Source organism: Thamnophis sirtalis, unplaced genomic scaffold, assembly GCF_051295495.1.
Source record: "Thamnophis sirtalis isolate CommonGarterSnake01/CBP01778 unplaced genomic scaffold, rThaSir2_p1.2 scaffold_4, whole genome shotgun sequence".
NCBI classification, from domain to species: domain Eukaryota; kingdom Metazoa; phylum Chordata; class Lepidosauria; order Squamata; family Natricidae; genus Thamnophis; species Thamnophis sirtalis.
The window spans coordinates 111,209,113-111,228,669 of record NW_028261384.1 but is presented as its reverse complement, the minus strand read 5'-3'; the positions used below and the strand labels follow the sequence as shown (position 1 = coordinate 111,228,669).

The 19,557-nt window shown below is 35.0% G+C and overlaps 2 protein-coding genes across 3 annotated transcripts; both read right to left on the bottom strand.

Moving 5' to 3' along the window:
- Positions 1–2,071: 2,071 nt before the first annotated feature.
- Positions 2,072–6,427, bottom strand: LOC106544420 (olfactory receptor 5AR1-like). Of its 2 annotated transcripts, XM_087711946.1 has the most exons (2): positions 5,454–6,427; positions 2,072–2,099 (listed from the first exon to the last, which is right to left on the bottom strand). In XM_087711946.1, the coding sequence occupies exons 1-2, from the start codon at positions 6,377–6,379 to the stop codon at positions 2,072–2,074; spliced, it is 954 nt and encodes a 317-aa protein (XP_087568072.1). In that variant the 5' UTR covers positions 6,380–6,427. The 2 variants fall into 2 exon arrangements, with proteins under 2 accessions (XP_087568072.1, XP_013916154.2); XM_014060679.2 differs by lacking the exon at positions 2,072–2,099 and having other exon boundaries at positions 5,438–6,379.
- A 5,870-nt stretch (positions 6,428–12,297) lies between these two features.
- On the bottom strand, positions 12,298–18,290 carry LOC106544419 (vomeronasal type-2 receptor 26-like). The gene is made up of 5 exons (XM_014060678.2): positions 18,045–18,290; positions 16,160–16,999; positions 15,367–15,594; positions 14,634–14,760; positions 12,298–13,196 (listed from the first exon to the last, which is right to left on the bottom strand). Exons 1-5 carry the CDS (start codon positions 18,288–18,290, stop codon positions 12,298–12,300), a joined length of 2,340 nt encoding a protein of 779 aa, XP_013916153.2.
- Between the last annotated feature and the right edge of the window lie 1,267 nt (positions 18,291–19,557).

Sequence of the window (19,557 nt, the reverse complement as noted above, 5' to 3'; positions counted from 1 at the left end):
GCCCGCTCACTGATTGGCTGGACTCCAGCCAATCAGTGAGCAGCGGGTTGGGCTAGTTTAGTGCAGATGGGCAGGGGAACGAGCGAGATGTGATGTGATGGCCAGGGCGAGCGAGCGACAGGGCCAGTGCAGACGTTCCAGAAGTTACTTCCCGGTCCACCGGTTGAACCTCCTCTCACTGGATTGGTAAATTTCATGAACCTGTTCTCCCGAGCCAGTGTGAATTGGCAGAAACCCACCACTGATCCAGATCAAAATGGGTTCCTATCCAAGAGGCAGATTAGAGACAACATGTGGATTATATTAAACACTTCAGAAGACTATGAAGAACATTCAGAGATGTAAATGGCATTTTTATTTCTAGATGCTCAGAAGACCTTTGATAATGTGAACTGGCAATTTATAATAATGCAATTACAAATAATGGACTTGGGGGAGGGGTTTATAAATATAGTCAAAACTATTTATAATGATCAGTTGGTAAAGGTGATTGTAAATGGTGATATGACAAAAAAAGTGGATATTAGGAAGGGAACTAGACAAGGGTGTCCATTATCCCCATTATTATTTATAATGACATTAGTGCTCTTGAATAGAAAGATAAGACACAACAAAGAAATAAAAAGAATAAGAATTAAAAAACAAATATAAATTATAAGCATGTGTTGTTGATTTAGTGTTTATTATGGAAGATCTGATAGAAACAGCTCCAAAGTTACTTGAACAAATAAAGGAATATGGAGAAGTAGCAAGATTGAATAATAAGGATAAAACAAAAATTCTAGTGAAAAAATAACAGAAAAACAAAAAATGGAAATAATGGGGAAATTAGATATTCAAATAGTGTAAAAAGTGAAATATTTGGGCACTTTATTGACTTCAAGATGTGCAACAATTAAGGAAGATAACTATTATAAACTGAGAAATCAAATTGAAATAGATTTGGAGAAATTGTGAAGTCTACAGTTTTCATTAATGGGAAGAATAGCAATAATTAAGATGAACATATTACTAAGAATTATGTTTCTATTTCAAACAATACTAGTAAAACTTGAGAAAAAATACTTTGAAAATTTGAATAAAATAATGTGGAAATATATATGGCAAGGGAAAAAAGCAAGAATTAATATAAAAATGAATTAATATATTTGTGAATTTATGTATGAAAAATAAAAAAAACTTTAAAAATGGTTTAGATATTCAGGCAGTCGAAGGCCTCATTTTCTTCTGGGAGTGTCTGCTTTGGTGCTGTTGGTCAGTATATGATATAACACAACTTAATCTGAAAAGAATAATGTTGGGTGTTCTGGCCCCCCTCTGTCCAGTAATGAACACGGACAAAGGCTTAGCTGTTTGCCACTCTTTATTCACAGCAATTATAATCCTGTTGTCTGAAAGCCCAGACACGACTCACTGGCAAGATGCTGGCAGCAACCCAGACTCCAACAGACATGGGAACACAAGGCAGACCAGACAAGGAGTTCTCCAGATTATTACAAATGGTTGTGTCCTGCAAAAGGACTCCTCCTAAAGTCTCTTCTTATATACTCTCTTGGGAGGGGCCAAGCCACAACCATCTGGGCTTGATTATCTCTTATGAGTCTGTCTCCGTAACTGCTGCCTCCATTTCTCCGCCCTCTGTTGCCTGGCATCAGGGACAAACTTGCTTTGATCTTCCACACTGCTCCATGCCTCAGGTGCCTCCTGGTGGCCAACCAGCCTCTCTGGTCCCTGATCTGAGTCTGAACCCTGCCCAGGGTCCTCCACATCTTAGCAGACTTATAGGGTTTCTTGCTATCAGAGTCCATCAGCAGCTCCAACGGCTCCTGCTGGGCCACAACAGTTGGGTATACCTGCATTTATGAAATAATTTACAACACAATATAGAATGTGTTTTGGTATTGTTCCTAAAATTAAGTAGAACCTCTTTTTAATTGTAGATAACTACTACAAATTTCTGAGAATTTTTCATAGGATGCATTATAGTAGTTAGAAGAATAAATGCCTTTCTTGGAAACTATTGATAGATGATTGTGAACAAAACTTTCACCTTTAACATCATGAATTGTCCTTATCTACTGGACAATTTTAATAGAAAATCTTTAAATTGTTCTTTTTGCTGGAAATCACTGGTAGATAAAAATGACCTACATTTTAGTAATCAATATTCTTTAGCAGACAGTATTGAATAAGACTAATTCAATGATAAGAAATAAACAAAAGAAATGAACTGTGTAAATTCAGTACAGATTATTGGATATAGGTTCATGAAAACTGAACAAATTTGCAACATACAGCACACCTTCTTGAATTCCCCCACCCCTTTTTTATCAGCAAAGTTAAGCATGTTTCAAGTTTTCCTTTCATCCATATAATATATTTCAGGCAATATTTCTTTATAGCATGCTTACTTTTCTCCACTTTTCTCATGTTGCAATGGCAAAACTATAAAACACCAGTTTAATTACTGTATGCCTAGCCATATACTTCAATGCTTCTTACATCTCCTAAATTTATGTGGAATTTACAGGGTTGATTTAATGTGTACAATTCTCCTATAATTTATTGTTTAGAGTAATTTACTGTATGTATTCAGGGTGACAATCTTATAAACAGATTTTGGTTTATAAGCATAGCATCACAGTTTCCTCCCTGACTTTCTCCCCTCCCTCCTTCCCTCCCTCCTCTTCCTCCTGGTGTTCCACGCTCTTTTCAAAATATTGCTCATTTGCTAGTGACGGCCTTTATTCTTACCTTGATTGAATTTCTACTGTGCCCACTGCTGAGCTATGGTTATTTTGGAAAATCATAGCTCTATGGATATAAGACATTTGATATGGAAGAAAAACTAGGGAGGAATAAAGTAGTGAACAATTTAAGACATAAATATCCGAATATAGATTTTTGGAAATAAGTAATCTTAAAACATGCTGAGGTTTGTTTTTTCCCATCCCAAATGAAAGCATGCCAGCCTAATTCTAAATTGTGTCCTTTTATTCTTAACATTCTTTTATTCTTTAGATTTATCCAGTCCTTTATCCAAGTAAGGGCAGCTACCTGATAATAGAGCTCCCAGTCTGGGAGTCCAAAGTCTCCTTTCTCTCTACTGTCCTGAAATAGTTTTAATTCAATACATGGCTTTTTCACTAACCAAATAAATTTTGTTCTTAATTTGTTTAAGTCCATAAAGATTTTTCCCCCTTAATTTATTGGTGCTACTTGAAATAAAAAAGCAGAAGTTTTGGCAGGACATTTATTTTAACTGCAGCTAATCTTCCTGTAAGTGAAAGTTGCAGTTTGTTTCCAATTTTCCAAATATTTTTAAATTTGTTGCATAATCTTATTATAGTTGTCTTCTTTGATTGTTGAACATTTTCCTGTTAGCAAAATAAAATACATAGTTACTTCCAAAGGCATCAAATAAAAACACTCTAATGCAAACATGGCAAAAAATTAAAAGAAATCATTATAATATAATTCCAATTTGGTTATTATAGAAGCACAAATATATCCAAATGCACTAGTTATAAATAAAATAATAAGATATGAAGATTTATTGGATAATTAGGAGAAATTAAAAACAAGACAAGAATTAAAAAATCAAGGAATGGACATAGACTGGTGGCCATACATGCAGATCCAGGCTAGATACAAGAAGGACTTAGAAACAGATGGATTTTATGAAGAACAACAAGAATTAAACAAAATTTTACAGGGGCGGAAGAAAAACTGGTTAAAAAATATACTATTTACCTATTGTGATTAAAACTGGAAGAAGAAGTAGTGAAAGAGATCAGGATAACATCGCAACAAATTTTGTACACAACATAGAATTAGAGAAATGGGACAACCTCTTCGAAATAAACTACAAACGGCAACGGCAACAGCATACATAAAAAATGTGTACAAAATGTTCTACAGATGGCATTTATCACCAGCGAGAATAGTGAAAATGTTTCCAAACTGTTCACTGGAATATGTAGCCATATTCCAGCATTTCACCGGAATATGTAGCCAGGACCACCATTTTATCATATGTGGTGGAAGTGTACAGCAGCAAAAAAATATTGGATAAGAATAAAAAAAACTGGCTGGAAGAGATAACCACACAATCAACAGAACTAAAACCAGAACTATTTCTATTAGGGATAATTACAGGGAATTACGAAAAAAAACCACTTAATACTACATATAATAACTGCAACAAGAATCATATACGCACAAAATTGGAAAAAACAAAAATACACCAACAGAAGAAAATGTGATAAAAAGTATTAGAATGCACTGAAATGAATAGACTTACAAAAGAAATAAGAGACAAAGAAGAATCTGAGTATTACTTAGTATGGAATTTGTGGTGCAAATGGCTAGAGGAAAAATGCAAAGAATAAGAAAGCATTAAAGGGAAAAAGGTTAAGAAATTAGAAAATAATCATAAAACCACACAATTAATAAGAGGGGGAAAAAGTAAGATAGATTGTATATAAAATAGTAAGGAATAATAGTTATAAGAGGAATATATGTACATAGAATGATATAAGATGTATTGTATAGAAATAAGTACATTGAAAGAGTAATATGTATAGAAGAAATGTAAGTATATATTACCATATTAGATGAAAATGTGTATAGATAGATAGATATAGATAAAGAGATATAGATATAGATAAAGATAGATATAAGGGTATACACGTACAGACAAAAAGAGTATAATGGAGGCTTACCAATGTGGAAATGTTGCAAAAATGATATTTGTGTTTAAAAAAATAGGGGGGGGGAATGGTTTAATGATAATATTTTTTTAAAAAAGCTGCTGAGTTTGTTGGTAATTAGCATTTTTAGAATTGGGAGTAAAAGAATCATGCTATGCATGTAGTACAGACTTTCAAGTACATGCATGAGTGCAATAATCTTCAGGAAAAAGATTTTTTTATCTGCAAAGAAACATACATAAAGATCTTAGAACCATAGCTATGTCCCACTAGGATTCTGGAATGTTAGAATGTTTTTATCATAAATAATTAACCATAGTACGTTATTGGGAGGGGTGGGGTGGGAAAATTGCACTAGAATTCAATTGACCTTACCACATTTATTATTTTCATGATGAGGCTAAGAACATTTGGTCAGAAGAGCAGTCCAGTTCACAAAGCCAATAAAGCCCTTCAACATGTTATTTCTAGATTATGATTCTTCATAAATCAGAAGTCAAATAGTCATTAAGAAGAAGATTAAATATTTTGGTACACTGTCTAACATCAAGCATTAGGTTCTGCAAAACTACAGTGATAGATTTGTTCACCAAAATCAAAACAGTGGAATTCATTATGATTATAACATTGTCCAATTCAGTCTTAAACCAGGAACCTGCTGCTTTAAAATTAAAATTTTAAAAGTTTATGGAAAACATTGGCTAGTTAATGCCCCAAATTCTCCCCTATGTTCCTTGAATTATTTTATGAAGTGCCCGTTGTACATCCTTGTTTCTTAAGCTGTAGATAATTGGATTAAGCATAGGTGTTAGAATCCCATAGAGCACTGGTAAAGCATGGTCTTGCTCTTGAGAGTAAGTGGAATTAGGGCGTATGTAAGTGAAGATGATGGTGCCAAAGTAAATGTTCACTATGGTCAGGTGAGAGGCACAGGTGGAAAATGCCTTGAGACGTCCTTCCTTAGTCCGAATCCTGAGTATTGCTAAGGCTATATATACATACGACAACAGTGTCATTAGGAAGGAACCCATTATTATACCTCCTCCAAATACAAAAGTAGCAATTTGATTGATCTGAGTATCAGTGCAAGACAGTTGGAAGAGAGGTGGAATGTCACAGAAAAAATGTGCTATGACATTGTCCTGGCAGAAGGACAAAGAGGTCATAAGGCCAGTGTGGACACCTGAGTTAGACAAGCCAAGAATCCAAGCAGTTACTGCAAGCCAAATGCATACTTTGGGTCTCATGAGCACACCGTAATGCAGTGGGTGGCAAATAGCTGCATATCGGTCATATGCCATGATGCCCAATAAAAGACATTCAATGCCACCAAAGGAGATGAAGAAGTACATCTGGGACAAACAGCCTGAGAAAGAGATATGCTTATCATTAGAGAGATAATTCATTAACATCTTGGGAACAGTGGAAGATGTGTAGCCAATATCTACTACAGAAAGATTGCATAGGAAGAAATACATGGGGTTATGGAGTCTGACATCTAAGCTGACAATAAGAAGGATAAGTATATTTCCAACTACAGCCATCAAATAAATAATAAAAAAGACACCAAAGAGAATGAGTTGGGCCTGAGGATCGCTGGAGAGTCCCAGGAGTATAAATTCAGTGACAGAAGTTGAATTCTGTGTCATCTTATATTGAGGATTCATCTGTGAAAGAATATTACAGAAGGTTTTTTCCAGTTGTTTTTCTACTAAGGAATAAGACCTGAAATAGAGGTCTTTTACATGCAAATAAAAATCCAAAGCCTTTGGATGATATCAGTTCTGCTTAAGTCAATAGTAATGTTTTAAAGCACTATACATTGTAAAATAAATACATGCATTTATTAAAATAATAAAAAGTCACAATAATTCACTAAAGGAAAATTAAATTTATGATTTTTTTAAAAAAAAAACATCTGATTGCAATTTACACTGCTATTATTCTTTGTACTCTCTGTTTATTTTATTTTATTTATTTTATTATTTTGTGGACCATTTTTGCTCATACAATTTGTTTTGGGTCCTTACATATTTCATCTCTGTAATGTTCACCCTCCTCCCTTACTTTTGTTTCAAATACTTCTCTTTCACAAATTTATTTTGCAAATAAGTCCATGTTCATTCTCTCAATATGACTAAGCAACTTAATACATTTCTTTCATACTGATCATTTTCAAGTCAATGAATAACATACATTAAATGTGATTATTAGAATATTAATGATGAATTAAGCCATAATATGCTTGATGTTGTATATTGAGTGAATAGTTAGAATTCAATTTTTTTTTTGCTGTAAAAGGAAAAAGTAAAAAAAGAGAAAATTTCAGATGTAACACTTTTAATTATCTTAAATTATTTTAATTTTGATTACCTCTTTTTTTGTCCATATGAATAAATCTTTCAGTTCGGGTCCAGTCACAAACCTAAGAAGAAATCAGTACTACATACATGCCACCAAAGTGAAATGAATAAGAATTTCAATCTAATTTATTTAGAACATGAAAACAAAGAAAATAAGTTCTAAATATTATTGACAAGTGCAGGTTATTTACAACTTGGATGAGCCTGCACTTAATTCAATAGCTTTCCAAATGAGCCTATAATAGCATAAATCCTGTGGCTGTTGAAAGAGAAAAGGGCTGGAAAGTTACAGCTTTTGTTGTTCCTATTTGCAGTTAATCCTGCATTCGATTTAAAACTATATTACTAAAAAAATATATCCCTTTGTTGGTTTTGTTGGTCTGCCTAGCTGTTGGTCCTCTTAACAACAACAACAACAACAACAACATTTTTTTCTATAAAATCAGTACTATATTTCTTAATGTCAACCTGCTTCCTCTCTTTAATTCTCTATTCTCAAACAATTTCAAAGTAATTTATGCCAAGACTCCAGTGACTGACTTTACTTTAAAGAAGAAGTGGGGGGATATCCTAACTTATTCTATATATTTTTTTAAAAAATTAAATTTACATGGGTAAAATATCTGTTCCTCTGCCTCTCTCACACATATGTTCATTCATACACACAAATATGTGCACACACTATCATACAGACATTGCTACAAAGTTACCTGCTTGAAATTGCACATTTTATTTCATTTGTGGCAGAAACCTTGATTCACCAGAAAGCTTTAAAATCACCAGCGCCAACCATTTGTCTCTTTCAGTTATGGTCCCAAACTATGAGATCTTAAGAGAAGACACATACTACAGGGAAATTAGCCTAATGGGTATAAATGCTTCATTTTCATAATTAACCCCACATGATACTTCTGATCATTATAATCTGGAATTAGCTTTAAAAAAATTATAAGACAAGTATTGAAGACAAGTTTGACTTGATTTTTTAAAAAATCTATGATTTAGTGAAATTGTCAGACAAAAGAGTGATTAGTATGAGAATCAAAGAACATGCAATGATTTTTTTTCCCCTGATCCTTGCTAATATGATAGAAATGAGTAAGATATCAAGAGAAGTTTTCATTAGTTAGCTTTCTGGTGTTGTTTATATGAATTTCTTGGCTTTTATTAAACAGTGGAGGTAAGCATGTTAGTGTATGTGCATGTGCCTCCACAGCAAGGCCTAAGGCAGGGGTGTCAAGCTGGAAGCCTGCAGGCTGGATGCGTCACATGCAGGCCATGCCCCCCCCCCAGCTCTGTGAAAGGAAAAAAATGTCACGATACATCACATAATGGTAACATGCTGTGGCAGGTTTGCCACCTGTGTCCTAAACGGAAGGAAAAATGACATGCATATAATGTAAACCACATCAGTGTTGTCATTTATGTAAAGTACTTGTGTCAGGCAACCTGAGAAAACAATTATCATGGCATATGTATACAAGTAATCCTTACATTATGACAACAGTTGGGAGCTGAATTTCCATTGCTAAACAATGCAGTTTAAATGCAGACTAAGTGCTTAGTCACATGAGTCTTAGCAATGACAATCCCATCGTTTGCTATTGCTATCATTAATCAAATTCTGGACTTTTTTACTGCCAACCCTGAGCCTCAGGAAAGTAAGAACTACCTCCAATTGCCCCTGCCTATATATCTCCATCCATCTGTGCCTTTTTGGTTGCTCTGTATCTTGCCTTGTTCAAAGGAGTCCACTTTGTGCAAAGCGAGTCTATAGGAGGTTTGATATTTATGTATTTATTTTTATTTATTTATTTTGGTTTGTCAAGCAGGTAAGAGAAAACAAGTATAAGTATGACTATAACATGTAAACCAGGGGTGGGTTTCTCGCCCCGTTCCAACCGGATCGGTTGGGACAAGGCCGGCGGCGTCCTCACGCATGCACGCGGCGTCCTCGCGCGCGCACGCAGCGCGTGCATGCGTACTAGCATCTGCGCGATGCTCCAGCTGCTCCTGGAGGATCACGCAGGCGTTCTACGCATGCGTGGAAAGCGCGAAATTTGAAAAAAACGGGTAAGGAGCGGGCGCAGGTGTGCGGGCGCGCGTGGGCGCGGGGGGGGGGCTTCGCCGTTCCCGGAAGTTACTTACTTCCGGGTTCGGCGACCAACCGGATCGCAGGGACCGGTGCGAACCGGTCGAAACCCACCCCTGATGTAAACATACAAGTATAAGCAGGTATACATATATACATAGCATAGGAGTACAAAATAAATGGGAACAATAGGACAGGGACATGCGGTTATGCACACCCACTTACACACCTCTTAGGAATGAGGTGAGGTCCACGTTAGACAGTTTAAGGTTAAAGTTTTGGGGTTTTGAGGATGTAAAAACAGAGTCAGGTAGTGCATTCCAGGCATTGACCACTGTTGGCTGAAGTAATAATTTCTGCAATCGAGTTTGGAGTGGTTTACTTTGAGTTTGAATCTGTTGTTTTCCTGTGTATTATTGTGGTTGAAGCTGAAGTAGTCATTGACAGATAGGACATTTGAGCAGACAATTTTGTGTATTAAGCTTAGGTCAGACTGTAGGTGGCATAGTTCTAGGTCTTCCAGGTCCAAAATTTCAAGCATAGGGGCATAAGGTATTCTATTGCGAGCAGAGGAGTGGAGTACTCTTCTCATGAAATATTTCAGGGAGGATCCATTGTTTTAGTAGGCTCCATTTGTTTTTGGAGTTTGCACTGCTACCCTAAAGAACAGACACCTCCCCTCCAATTGTGAGAAGTATATTTGGCTCATGGAACAGAACAAAATAGCCATGAGGCAATTAGTTTCTGTAAGAAAGTGGAGTCTAACATTGCATTGCATTTAGTGGGTTCCTCTAAAACAAACAGAAAGATAAACTGGCTGCTATTAGGCTTTGGACTAGAGTGAGGAGTAAACTGAATCTTGAAAAGTGCTTGGATGACAGTATGGAAATTAAACCTTGATCTACAGGTTGTAACTGGTATCTTTGATCTGGAAGCATTTGCTTTTTTATGCCTTAAACTCCCTTGCATGTTTGACTCACAAGACTGGGAGCAGGATGAGGTTTGGGGAAACTTCAAGAAGCAGAAGATGGAACACTGAGTGCCTCAGGATGGGGAAGCCTTGGGAGACCCTTGGGTGTCTGGAGGACAACTATGGTTTAAGACACTTTATTTGCCTTCTAGGTGCTGATAGCTTTTGCTGATTTGCTTTATGCTCCCTTGCATGGGAGACTGGTCAGTTGGGTATGGGCCAAAGCCTGGGAATTCAGAAGTGTCAGGGGGGGGTGTTTGTGGACCTTGATGAGAGGTAGGCCATGGTTTATAGATTGTAACTGCCCTCTGTGTGCAGGTAGCTCTAGATGACTGGCTTTAGGTTACCTTCCATGGCTGAATAGCTAGACTGGGACTTGGCTAAGGCCGAGGGGAACCCCAAGGGACAGGTGGAGGTCTTGGGAGGCCCTTGGATAGATGATGGAATTATACCATCGGCTACAGACTATAACTATCCTCTGTGTGCTGGTAGCTTCTGCTGAATAACTTTAAGCACTCTTGCATACTGATGGTTGGGAAAAGTCTGGGGAAAGCTGAAGGGGCAGAGACTGGATCACTAGCTGCCTCAAGGGAAGGGAGGCCTTGGGAGGCTGGGGAAAATGAGCCTGGACTTGTCTTAGGTCTCCTTGTACCACCCCCACCCTTGAAGCATTCTATGCTCCACTTAACAACATACACATTCATTTAACAACGGCATCATGGAGAGCAGTGAGTTGAGGTTGTTAAATGAGGCCATGACACTTTACTGCTATCACGTCTTGCTCCATTACAGTCTATACTGCAGGGGTATAATAATGGGTGTAACCTGAAGAACCAGTAGTAAGTCCATTTATTCAACATTATTAAAAGTATTCTCCATATGCTGGTAGATGGTCATTGAATGAATGTGTGTATATATGTATAAATATGCATGTGTATATGTATATACATAAGTATATATGTATGTATCTCTTTGTGTTAATATACACATATGTATAGAATAACAATTTGACATTCATTTCTTAGAAAATTGAAGGATAGCTTAACGTTGCATTACTAGTAGATTCTCCGAATATGGAATGTCTGAAAGATTTTCATCTCTTGTACCTGACCTTTATATATCTTATTATAATATAATATTTTAAAAATAATTGTATTAAAAATTACAATTAAAATTAATTTAAATTTTAAAATAAAGAGATAGAAACTAACAATAAGTAATAATTAACATAGAAGGGAGAAAATAATAATAAAAAAGCAAAGCACAAAGTACAGAAAGAAAGACAAAGAAACCCACAGAGAAATAACTTCCAAATTTCTTTTACAATAGATCTAGGTATGAATTTACATTAAATAGGATCAAGTAGAGACTATTATATTTAATGATGAGTGTTACATTCCTTTTAGAAGTTGTAAATATAGTTATATTTTCAGCCTTTATAAGAGCATTGTCTTGATCTAGCCTTTGCATGAAGTAAGTTATATATGAATTTTATTGTCAAATATTTATCTTAGTGAAAAACACTTTAAATTCTATACAGATTACAAGACTAAAATTCAGAAAGTGCTTTATTATCTATTAATATAAAGCCTCAGGAATTTAGTGACAGGGACAGCAATGTGAAGTAGTTCTGCATAATCCAAAGAACTGAATATTGGGAAGAGTCATCATAACTTTTTTTCAAATAAATTTGCAGTATAAGCACTTTGCTTTTCTTTGGTCCTTTTGGCATGTGCCAGGGTGTCCCATGACAAGTTTTTCATCTTGGCCTTCTTCACGTAGCCTCAGGACCCTGACTGAGAGCCACTTTTCTAGAGTATATCAGACTGATTTCTAGAAGTATCAATAATTGCCACATTAAAGTCCATACCCCTGGAAAATAACCACGCTGGGATTCATTCCTTTACATGTGCATTTATCCAGTGGATATTCCTATATATCAATTTTCCGAAATATTTATATGCATTCTTAAACCTATGACTACTGAAAATGATTACACACCATATTTGTATATGATTAGCACCATATTTGTATATGATGAATTTGAGAAGTTTGTTGACTTGGGTGCAGATACAAAATTAACTATTACCTCTGTTGATTGCAGTAGAACACTCTTGTTGATGTTCTTTAAAGAATGAGTAACCACAAACAGATTTCTATTTATGTTCTCCTCATTATTAGCTCTTTACTATTTAGCTCAGGCTTTAGAGCAATTATATAACACTTGGGGGAAAAGATACAAACCAGCAAACCAGCACTGGAGGTCAAGATGGAGAAGATCTCCACAACCACCATGTATTTTCCCTTGGTGCTTAGATAAGTTGGGACAAAGGTGATCCATACACTGCAAAAGACTAACATGCTGAATGTTATGAACTTGGTTTCATTAAAAGTATCTGGCAACGTTCTGGCAAAGAAAGCTACAATGAAACTGATTAGAGCCAGAATTCCCAGATATCCCAGAACACAGTAAAACATAAAGTCTGACCCTTCATTGCATTCTACCACAATTTCTTTAATCAAAGAATGCATGTCGAGGTCTAAGAAGGGAGGAGCAGTACACAACCATATAGTACAAAGGAGTAATTGAAAAGCAGAGCAGAATAGGATCATAAAAGTAGCTAAACTTTTCCCCACCCAACTCCTTATTCTGGATCCTGGCTTTGTAGCCACGAATGCTAGAACCACAGTGATGGTTTTTGCCAGGACAGATGAAATAGCTACTGAGAAGATAATACCAAATGTGGTTTGCCGGAAGATACAGATTACAGTGTGAGGTTTGCCAATGAATAGGAAGGAACAGAGGAAGCAGAGCAGGAGGGATATGAGGAGAGTGTAAGTGAGGTATCGATTATTGGCTTTGACAATTGGAGTATGTTGGTATTTAACAAAAATCCCCAGTACCAAAGCTGTGATTGCAGAAAGTAAAGCAGCCATAAAAGCTAAACCAATGCTCAGCGGTTCATCATAAAAGAGAAAATTTAAACTTTTGGGAAGACATCCATCTTGATTGCTGTTTGCATACTGATCATCTGGACACTGAATACAGTTATCCATGTCTGAAAAAAAGATAAAATAATAACATGTCAGTGTCTTGAATACATATCTCTTTTTATCAAGTGTTTGTTTCTTTTCTTTTTAATTCTTAACAAGGATGTGGGAAAATGTGATAAAGATCCAATTTTCTAAATATGTAGTGGGAATCTTGTCCATTTCTTTAAATAACAATAATAATATAAAATCACTAAAATTTGCAGGATTGGATAATTTTAAAATTATTTAATTCATATAGATCGTTAATATTAATATAATATTGTTTTTCTCTGTTAAACATATTTAAATATATTTATTCAGAGATTTTTCTTTTGACCTTTTCCTCCCAAAATGGTTGAAAACAAGTTTTCACATTATAAAATTAGTGGAAAATAAGTTTAAAAAATAATGTAGAAATGCACAGTTATGGCTAATTGACTACAATTTTTACATCTATCGGTATTTTAAAATGCTTATTTGAGACTCAACTTAGATATTGCTCATTTGTTCAGATTTCTTATCACAATACCATTGTAAGCAAAGCAAAAGAGGAAGTTATTATCTTTTCAAAGCTCTCCCTGTGTATCATAATCTCTTAATCTAGTAAAATTTTAATCATTAACCTTACTGTCCTTAAAGTCTGAGAAGGAAATGTACACAGGTGTGTGTGTTTGTGTGTGTGCATGTATGTGTGTGTGAGAGAGAGAGAGAGGGAGAGAGAGAGAGAAGGAGGAAGAGGAGGGAGGAGGAGGAGGAGGAGGAGGAGGAGGAGGAGGAGGAGGAGGAAGAATTTTACAATTGGTCAGCATCCACCCTAAACTGCAATCCCATAACACTTAAAAGGATTTTTGCATGATAAAGTAAACCTAGCCATACTAATCTCCATTCATCTGATTCTCCATCCTTCCAAGGTGAAGATCCAATTTGTTGGGGGCAATATGCTGAGTCTGTAAACAGCTTAGAGATGGCGATAAAGCACTGTGAAGCAGTATATAACTTTAAATGCTATTGCTATACATATAGCACAATGGGTAGTCCTCTTCTGGATTTCTGGGGTGCCTATACACACAGCGATCAACCAGCCTTTATGTGTGCAGCAGTTCCAGAAACTGGAAGAGCTGGTCTTCCATTTTCTAGTGTGAGCATGCATGCCAGCCAGCTGATTGGCACGTTTGCATGTGCAGCAGTAACCGGAAGATTTGCTAGCTGAAAGTTCATTTTCCAGTGCACATATGTCCCGTGGGCAGCTCCTCTTCCTGGTCATGGCCCAGACAAGCTTGCAAAGTGCTCCCTTTTTGGCACTCTCATCCCTGATATAAGACAGGCTTGAAAATTACATTAATTGCAAATCACAAAGCATATATCATTATGGCTTAGAATTTTATGCAAAGTACACCTTTACTTAATTAAAAGACTAAATAAAATTTATTCATTGTGACACAGCAATGTATTGTATTACTTACCATTCTGGTTAGAAATCTTCCCTTTGGGACATGAAACACAGTCATAGCAACAGAATGGTTTCCCGTCTTTCTTTTTTCTAACAGAACCTGGATGGCAGTGGTCATTACATATTGAAAATGGTGGTGTCTATTAATAAACAGAGGGGAGAGACAACTTGGCAAAATATTTTCAAAGTATTTTTCTCATTGAAAACAGTTTTCTCATCAAAGAGACAAAAATCCTTATGTGAAACATATCCAGTTATTCAGGACATGATTCTAGGACCTTAATAGCTTGAAAAAGTTGTCTTACTATTTGCTTTATTATGCTAACATTCTATTTTGGTTCTTGAAATAGTTTGTAAATCCATAAACAAAATGCACATCCATAGATTTTTTTCCCCACAGATTTCTGTAAAAAATATTTTCTATGAAAGTTCCTGACATATATATTGTAAATTATCTCATACATTTCTTGTTCCTCATATTATTCCCACAGTATGCTGGGCTCCACTTAAGTTATCCCATGCATTTATATTCATAAATGTATATGATACATCATTTTAGTATTTTCCATGAAGTAAACATTAAATTATCATCGAGAGGCAGATAGGTAGATCTACTATCTATAATGTCCTCTGCTGCCTATAATGTGGAGTATGGAAATGTGGAAAGTCCAGATTTTACACATGTTCTTCAAAAGAAGGAAATTGTCTTAACCTTCCTAGCTCAACATTCTATAATAAAATGTTACCTTATTGAAGTTGCTATGCCAGAGGATCTTCCCATCATTGATATATAATTGTTTAGTAGACAAGACATGTGGATTCAACTTTCCTACTTTTACTCTGGAGAACGATTTGTTTGAAAAAGTAATCCAGTTAATAATATCAAATCCGCCTTCCAATTCACGTTGCTCATCGAAAGATACTAGGTCTCCAGCACTGTTGTTAAATGAAATTCTCCTCAAGAAAGAGTGAAGCTGCAATGGAAAATAATGAAATGAATTTTAAATGAAAAGGTGAAATGTCTTTATTATTGCTATTTCATATAAATATTGAATTGATATCTTCTAAACTCCTCAGTGTGGATTAAAAGCAAGTAGCAAATAAACATAGAGATAGATATATAGAACACAACAAAAAAGTATAACAGGCATAGATATGCAGAAGCTGAAAGAAACAACAATAAAACAATGATGTAATAATTTTGGAGGAAAAGCAATGTGAAATTTAGAAAGTGATGCTGATGATTCTGTCTATCAATAGATAAGACAGAAAAAAACTAACTAATACTGAAAATTGCACATTCCTATTTTAATAAATACAATTGCCTGATATTAAGCATTACATATGAAACAAATGATGTGAGTTATGACATTTTTTTTTAAATGCACTGCTGGCTCATAATTTATTACGAGGAAATTATCTGAAAAGATATAGACAGAATTATTTGTGATTGTGATCAATAGTAATTGAACTTTACATAGTGCTACTTTTCAATTGCCTATTTATGGTAATAAAATTGATTTGAATATGAAATCATACCTGCCAAGGTTGTGGGCTCCCAAGTGTTCTCATCATTCTTTGCTGGGAATCCAGTGACCGCATGGCATTTAAAGCATGTGCCACAACACAGACAGCATTGTATACACTGTAGCTTTGGGCAGTCATCTTCATTTCAAAAAAGGGTCCAGGAAGGTTCTGCAATTTTTCTCTCCCAGTGCAAATTTCTGTATGCTCTTCACCAGTGTAGTAATTTGAAAATAAACAGTTGAAAGCCTGTTCCCAAAAATCATTAATGAAATTGTCTTTCTTTAGTAAATTAGGCTTTATGGTTGTAAGGAAATGTTGGAATCCCAATACTTCCCTGGAATGAGCTGCAAAAGACAAAGTCCCTTGGAACACCATTGTATCCCAATCCTTATGAAACTGTAAAGCTGGGAAGTCCCATTGGGCGGTCATAATCCATACTCTGTCTAGAGTGTCTGCTATGTCATTATTTTGAGTGAGCAAAAATTTCAAACTCAGTACAGAATGAGTTTCTGCATATACCAGAAGTGCTTTGACTTCATTGATCCTAAAAAAATTGAGTGCTTTTTCAGTCTCCATATATGAGTCATGGATTTCCAAAAAGTTTGTTATGGAGGGCATTCTGTCAGTGAAAGCAGAACAAATACCATTTTGGGAAAGCATTGGCACCAAGGTCCGAACAAAACTTTCTCCTTTATCATCATCCAGTGTGATGATCCCAACCCATATCCATTGGAAATGTTTAAGTAGTTTGACAATACCCTTATACTGATGCTTTTCATTGGGAACCACCCGGTAAATGAAAGGGAATTGTATTTTAGTAGAAAATAAAGGATCAAACAAGTAATAAGAGACCTAAGCAAAAACAAATTTCTTGGCATAAGTAAAATAAAAACATGTGTTTACTGATATATTATAATGAACCTTCTTTTTAATTAGTACCCTCCAATATGGATGGATTTCCCATTTTTGAATGTAATATATTCATAATTATAACAAAATAGCAATTAAATATTACATGTATCAAGCTTGCCAGGCATGTGCAACTGTAACTGCTAGTGTGACCAATTGTCAATATAGTTGGAGAAAATTAGATTAGGGAAAATTTAAGTAATTTAATGTTAGAACTTCAGGTTACAAAGCAATAATAAGAATTACTATTTCAAAAATATATTAATTTTAATCCTAAAATTTCTTGAGAATTTTTTTTCTAAATTCATGCTTCAATCCAGACTGTATTTTGGAATAATTTTTCTCATATGAAAAAAATGTAACTAGCATTTCTAATATCCTAACAAGAACACAATTTGGCACTTCTTGGAATTAAAGAAAGAAGCATTTTTTCACCATTGAAATATAATTTTAACTTCTAAATCAGTTTCACCTTTTTCTAAGCCTGTTTCCCAAACCACCAGTGAGCAGCTAAACCCTCAAGATGATAGCTATAATGGCTTCTGATAATTTCATAAGTACTATGATGCAAGTGGTATAGCTTGGACTAGATTTTAGAGCTTAAATCTAAGGTTCCAATACAAATAGTTCCTATATATAGCTATCGAGACAACAGCATGTAATCAGGACATCTGTATATAACTCCAGTGTTATTACATGGACTGATAAGGCATATTGACATCTAGGAATAATGTTATTCAATATTTTTTCTTCTTTTTAAGTGTATATGTTTGTATATATGTGTTACTTTATAAATGTCATTTATATAGCAAAGTGGTGCTGATTTTTAAATAACAAACATGGGTGTGTAAATGAGGGGTATGTAAGACATTAAAATTACTAGGCTGCATCATTAGATGAAGCCCCTCTATCTTATTTTCTCTCTTATCCTTATATGAACATCTTACAAAAATTATTAAAGTCACTATAAATAGATGAATTTTCCTACCTGTGGAATTTTATAAATACTTGAGATCGTGGCCATATGAAGGGAAGTTTCTGAATGAAGTGCCCCAGTGATAGCTATCAAATTCTTCCCTGAATTACATTTGTAATTTGGAACTGTTTTTTTCGGGCTATAAAGGAGATTCATGGTTGTCTGAAAGGTTAACCTGTCATTGAAGTAGCTGTCATAAATGTGAAATCCCATTGTTACATTAGCCAAGAGCCTTGGATTCTCATTGACTTCCTTCATAGCATACAAGAAGGCCAAGACCTGCTGGTAGTTCTTTATTACTACACTGCAATGAAAGCATTGGTATAATCCAACAATATTGTAGACATTTATAATCAAAAGCACATATTTCTTATAGAGACATTTGTTTCTCAGAATGTCATTTATTCTGCCAACAACCACATATTTCATTAGAAGTAAAGTATATATACATTTGAAATGATCAAGAAATGACTCAGAAAGTAATTTTACTCCCATTATGAAAATTTCACACCAGTTATTTAATTAGGTTTAGTGAGAGAAAGAGGCTCTTCTTATTGGTTTCTTTGCTGTTCAGATGCTTTGTCTATAATCAGTGGACAAGGTCTACCTGTCTCTAGGTGAAGACAATACTGTGTGCCAAAGGAAATCACATTTCCAATTGTTCCTTAGGTTAAAAATGTATGAAAGGAGAAATGAATTATGAAGTAGCAAAATACAACATGGTGTATAAACGAGAAAAGCAGCAGTTGGCTGGGCTCAGATTTACTACTAAAGAGTGATAAGACTTTTTCATGCTTAATGGGATGAATGCATCCAGCCATTAGGAATTAGTTAACAAAATATGGTTAAAATATTATTGCAGGGTGACTATTTTCTTTGGAGTTTTTGTCCTGAAAACTGAAAGGAAGAAACCATAGTGTCATTAATTATAGGGTCCTTTGATAAAATTGTCCTTTTACATTTCATCCAGTTATTTGTATAGTAGATATGGCTTAGGCCTAATTGATTTTAGTGAATTTAATTTAACTTTGATTTGATCATGATTATGTGTTCATTTTCAGTACCATGATTTGACTCACTTTTTGGTTCAGATTACCAAACTGACCATATTTACAAGAGTAAAAATGAGAAATGCATGTAGCTGTGGCCCAAGATTTATTTATGAGAAACTTTTCTTTTTCATTTTTCTTCCTTTCATATTTTTCTAGCTCTATAACAACCACATGACAAACACTATATTAAGAAAAGCACTTCGGAACCTGAATATAGGTCTTCCTGGCCCACACCTGACACTTAGAGTAACCACTCTGCTGACTTGCACAGCTTTGTAATATCCTTTAAGAGCTATTGATCAATATAATCATCTCATATATCTTTGAAACAAGAACTAACACAGTAAAAAGGATGGAAAGTGAAAGAGAAAGAAAGAACATGAAACATCTTCATTTATTTTGAGAAATTCAAGCTCTTAGAGATACAATGTCATTAAGACAAAATTGCAGTAAATAAGAACCAATTTGAATCC

Excerpts from the sequence above, each read along its gene's own strand:
- LOC106544419 (XM_014060678.2), bottom strand. The coding sequence starts at position 18,290 with ATGAAGGAAGTCAATGAGAATCCAAGGCTCTTGGCTAATGTAACAATG. Across the intron at positions 15,595-16,159 it reads GGAGCCCACAACCTTGGCAG|CTTCACTCTTTCTTGAGGAG; the intron begins GTATGATTTCAT and ends TTTCCATTGCAG. Across the intron at positions 13,197-14,633 it reads GAAGATTTCTAACCAGAATG|ACATGGATAACTGTATTCAG; the intron begins GTAAGTAATACA and ends TCTTTTTTTCAG.
- LOC106544420 (XM_087711946.1), bottom strand. The coding sequence starts at position 6,379 with ATGAATCCTCAATATAAGATGACACAGAATTCAACTTCTGTCACTGAA. Across the intron at positions 2,100-5,453 it reads CAACGGGCACTTCATAAAAT|TTTTCTATTAAAATTGTCCA; the intron begins AATTCAAGGAAC and ends ACAATTTAAAGA.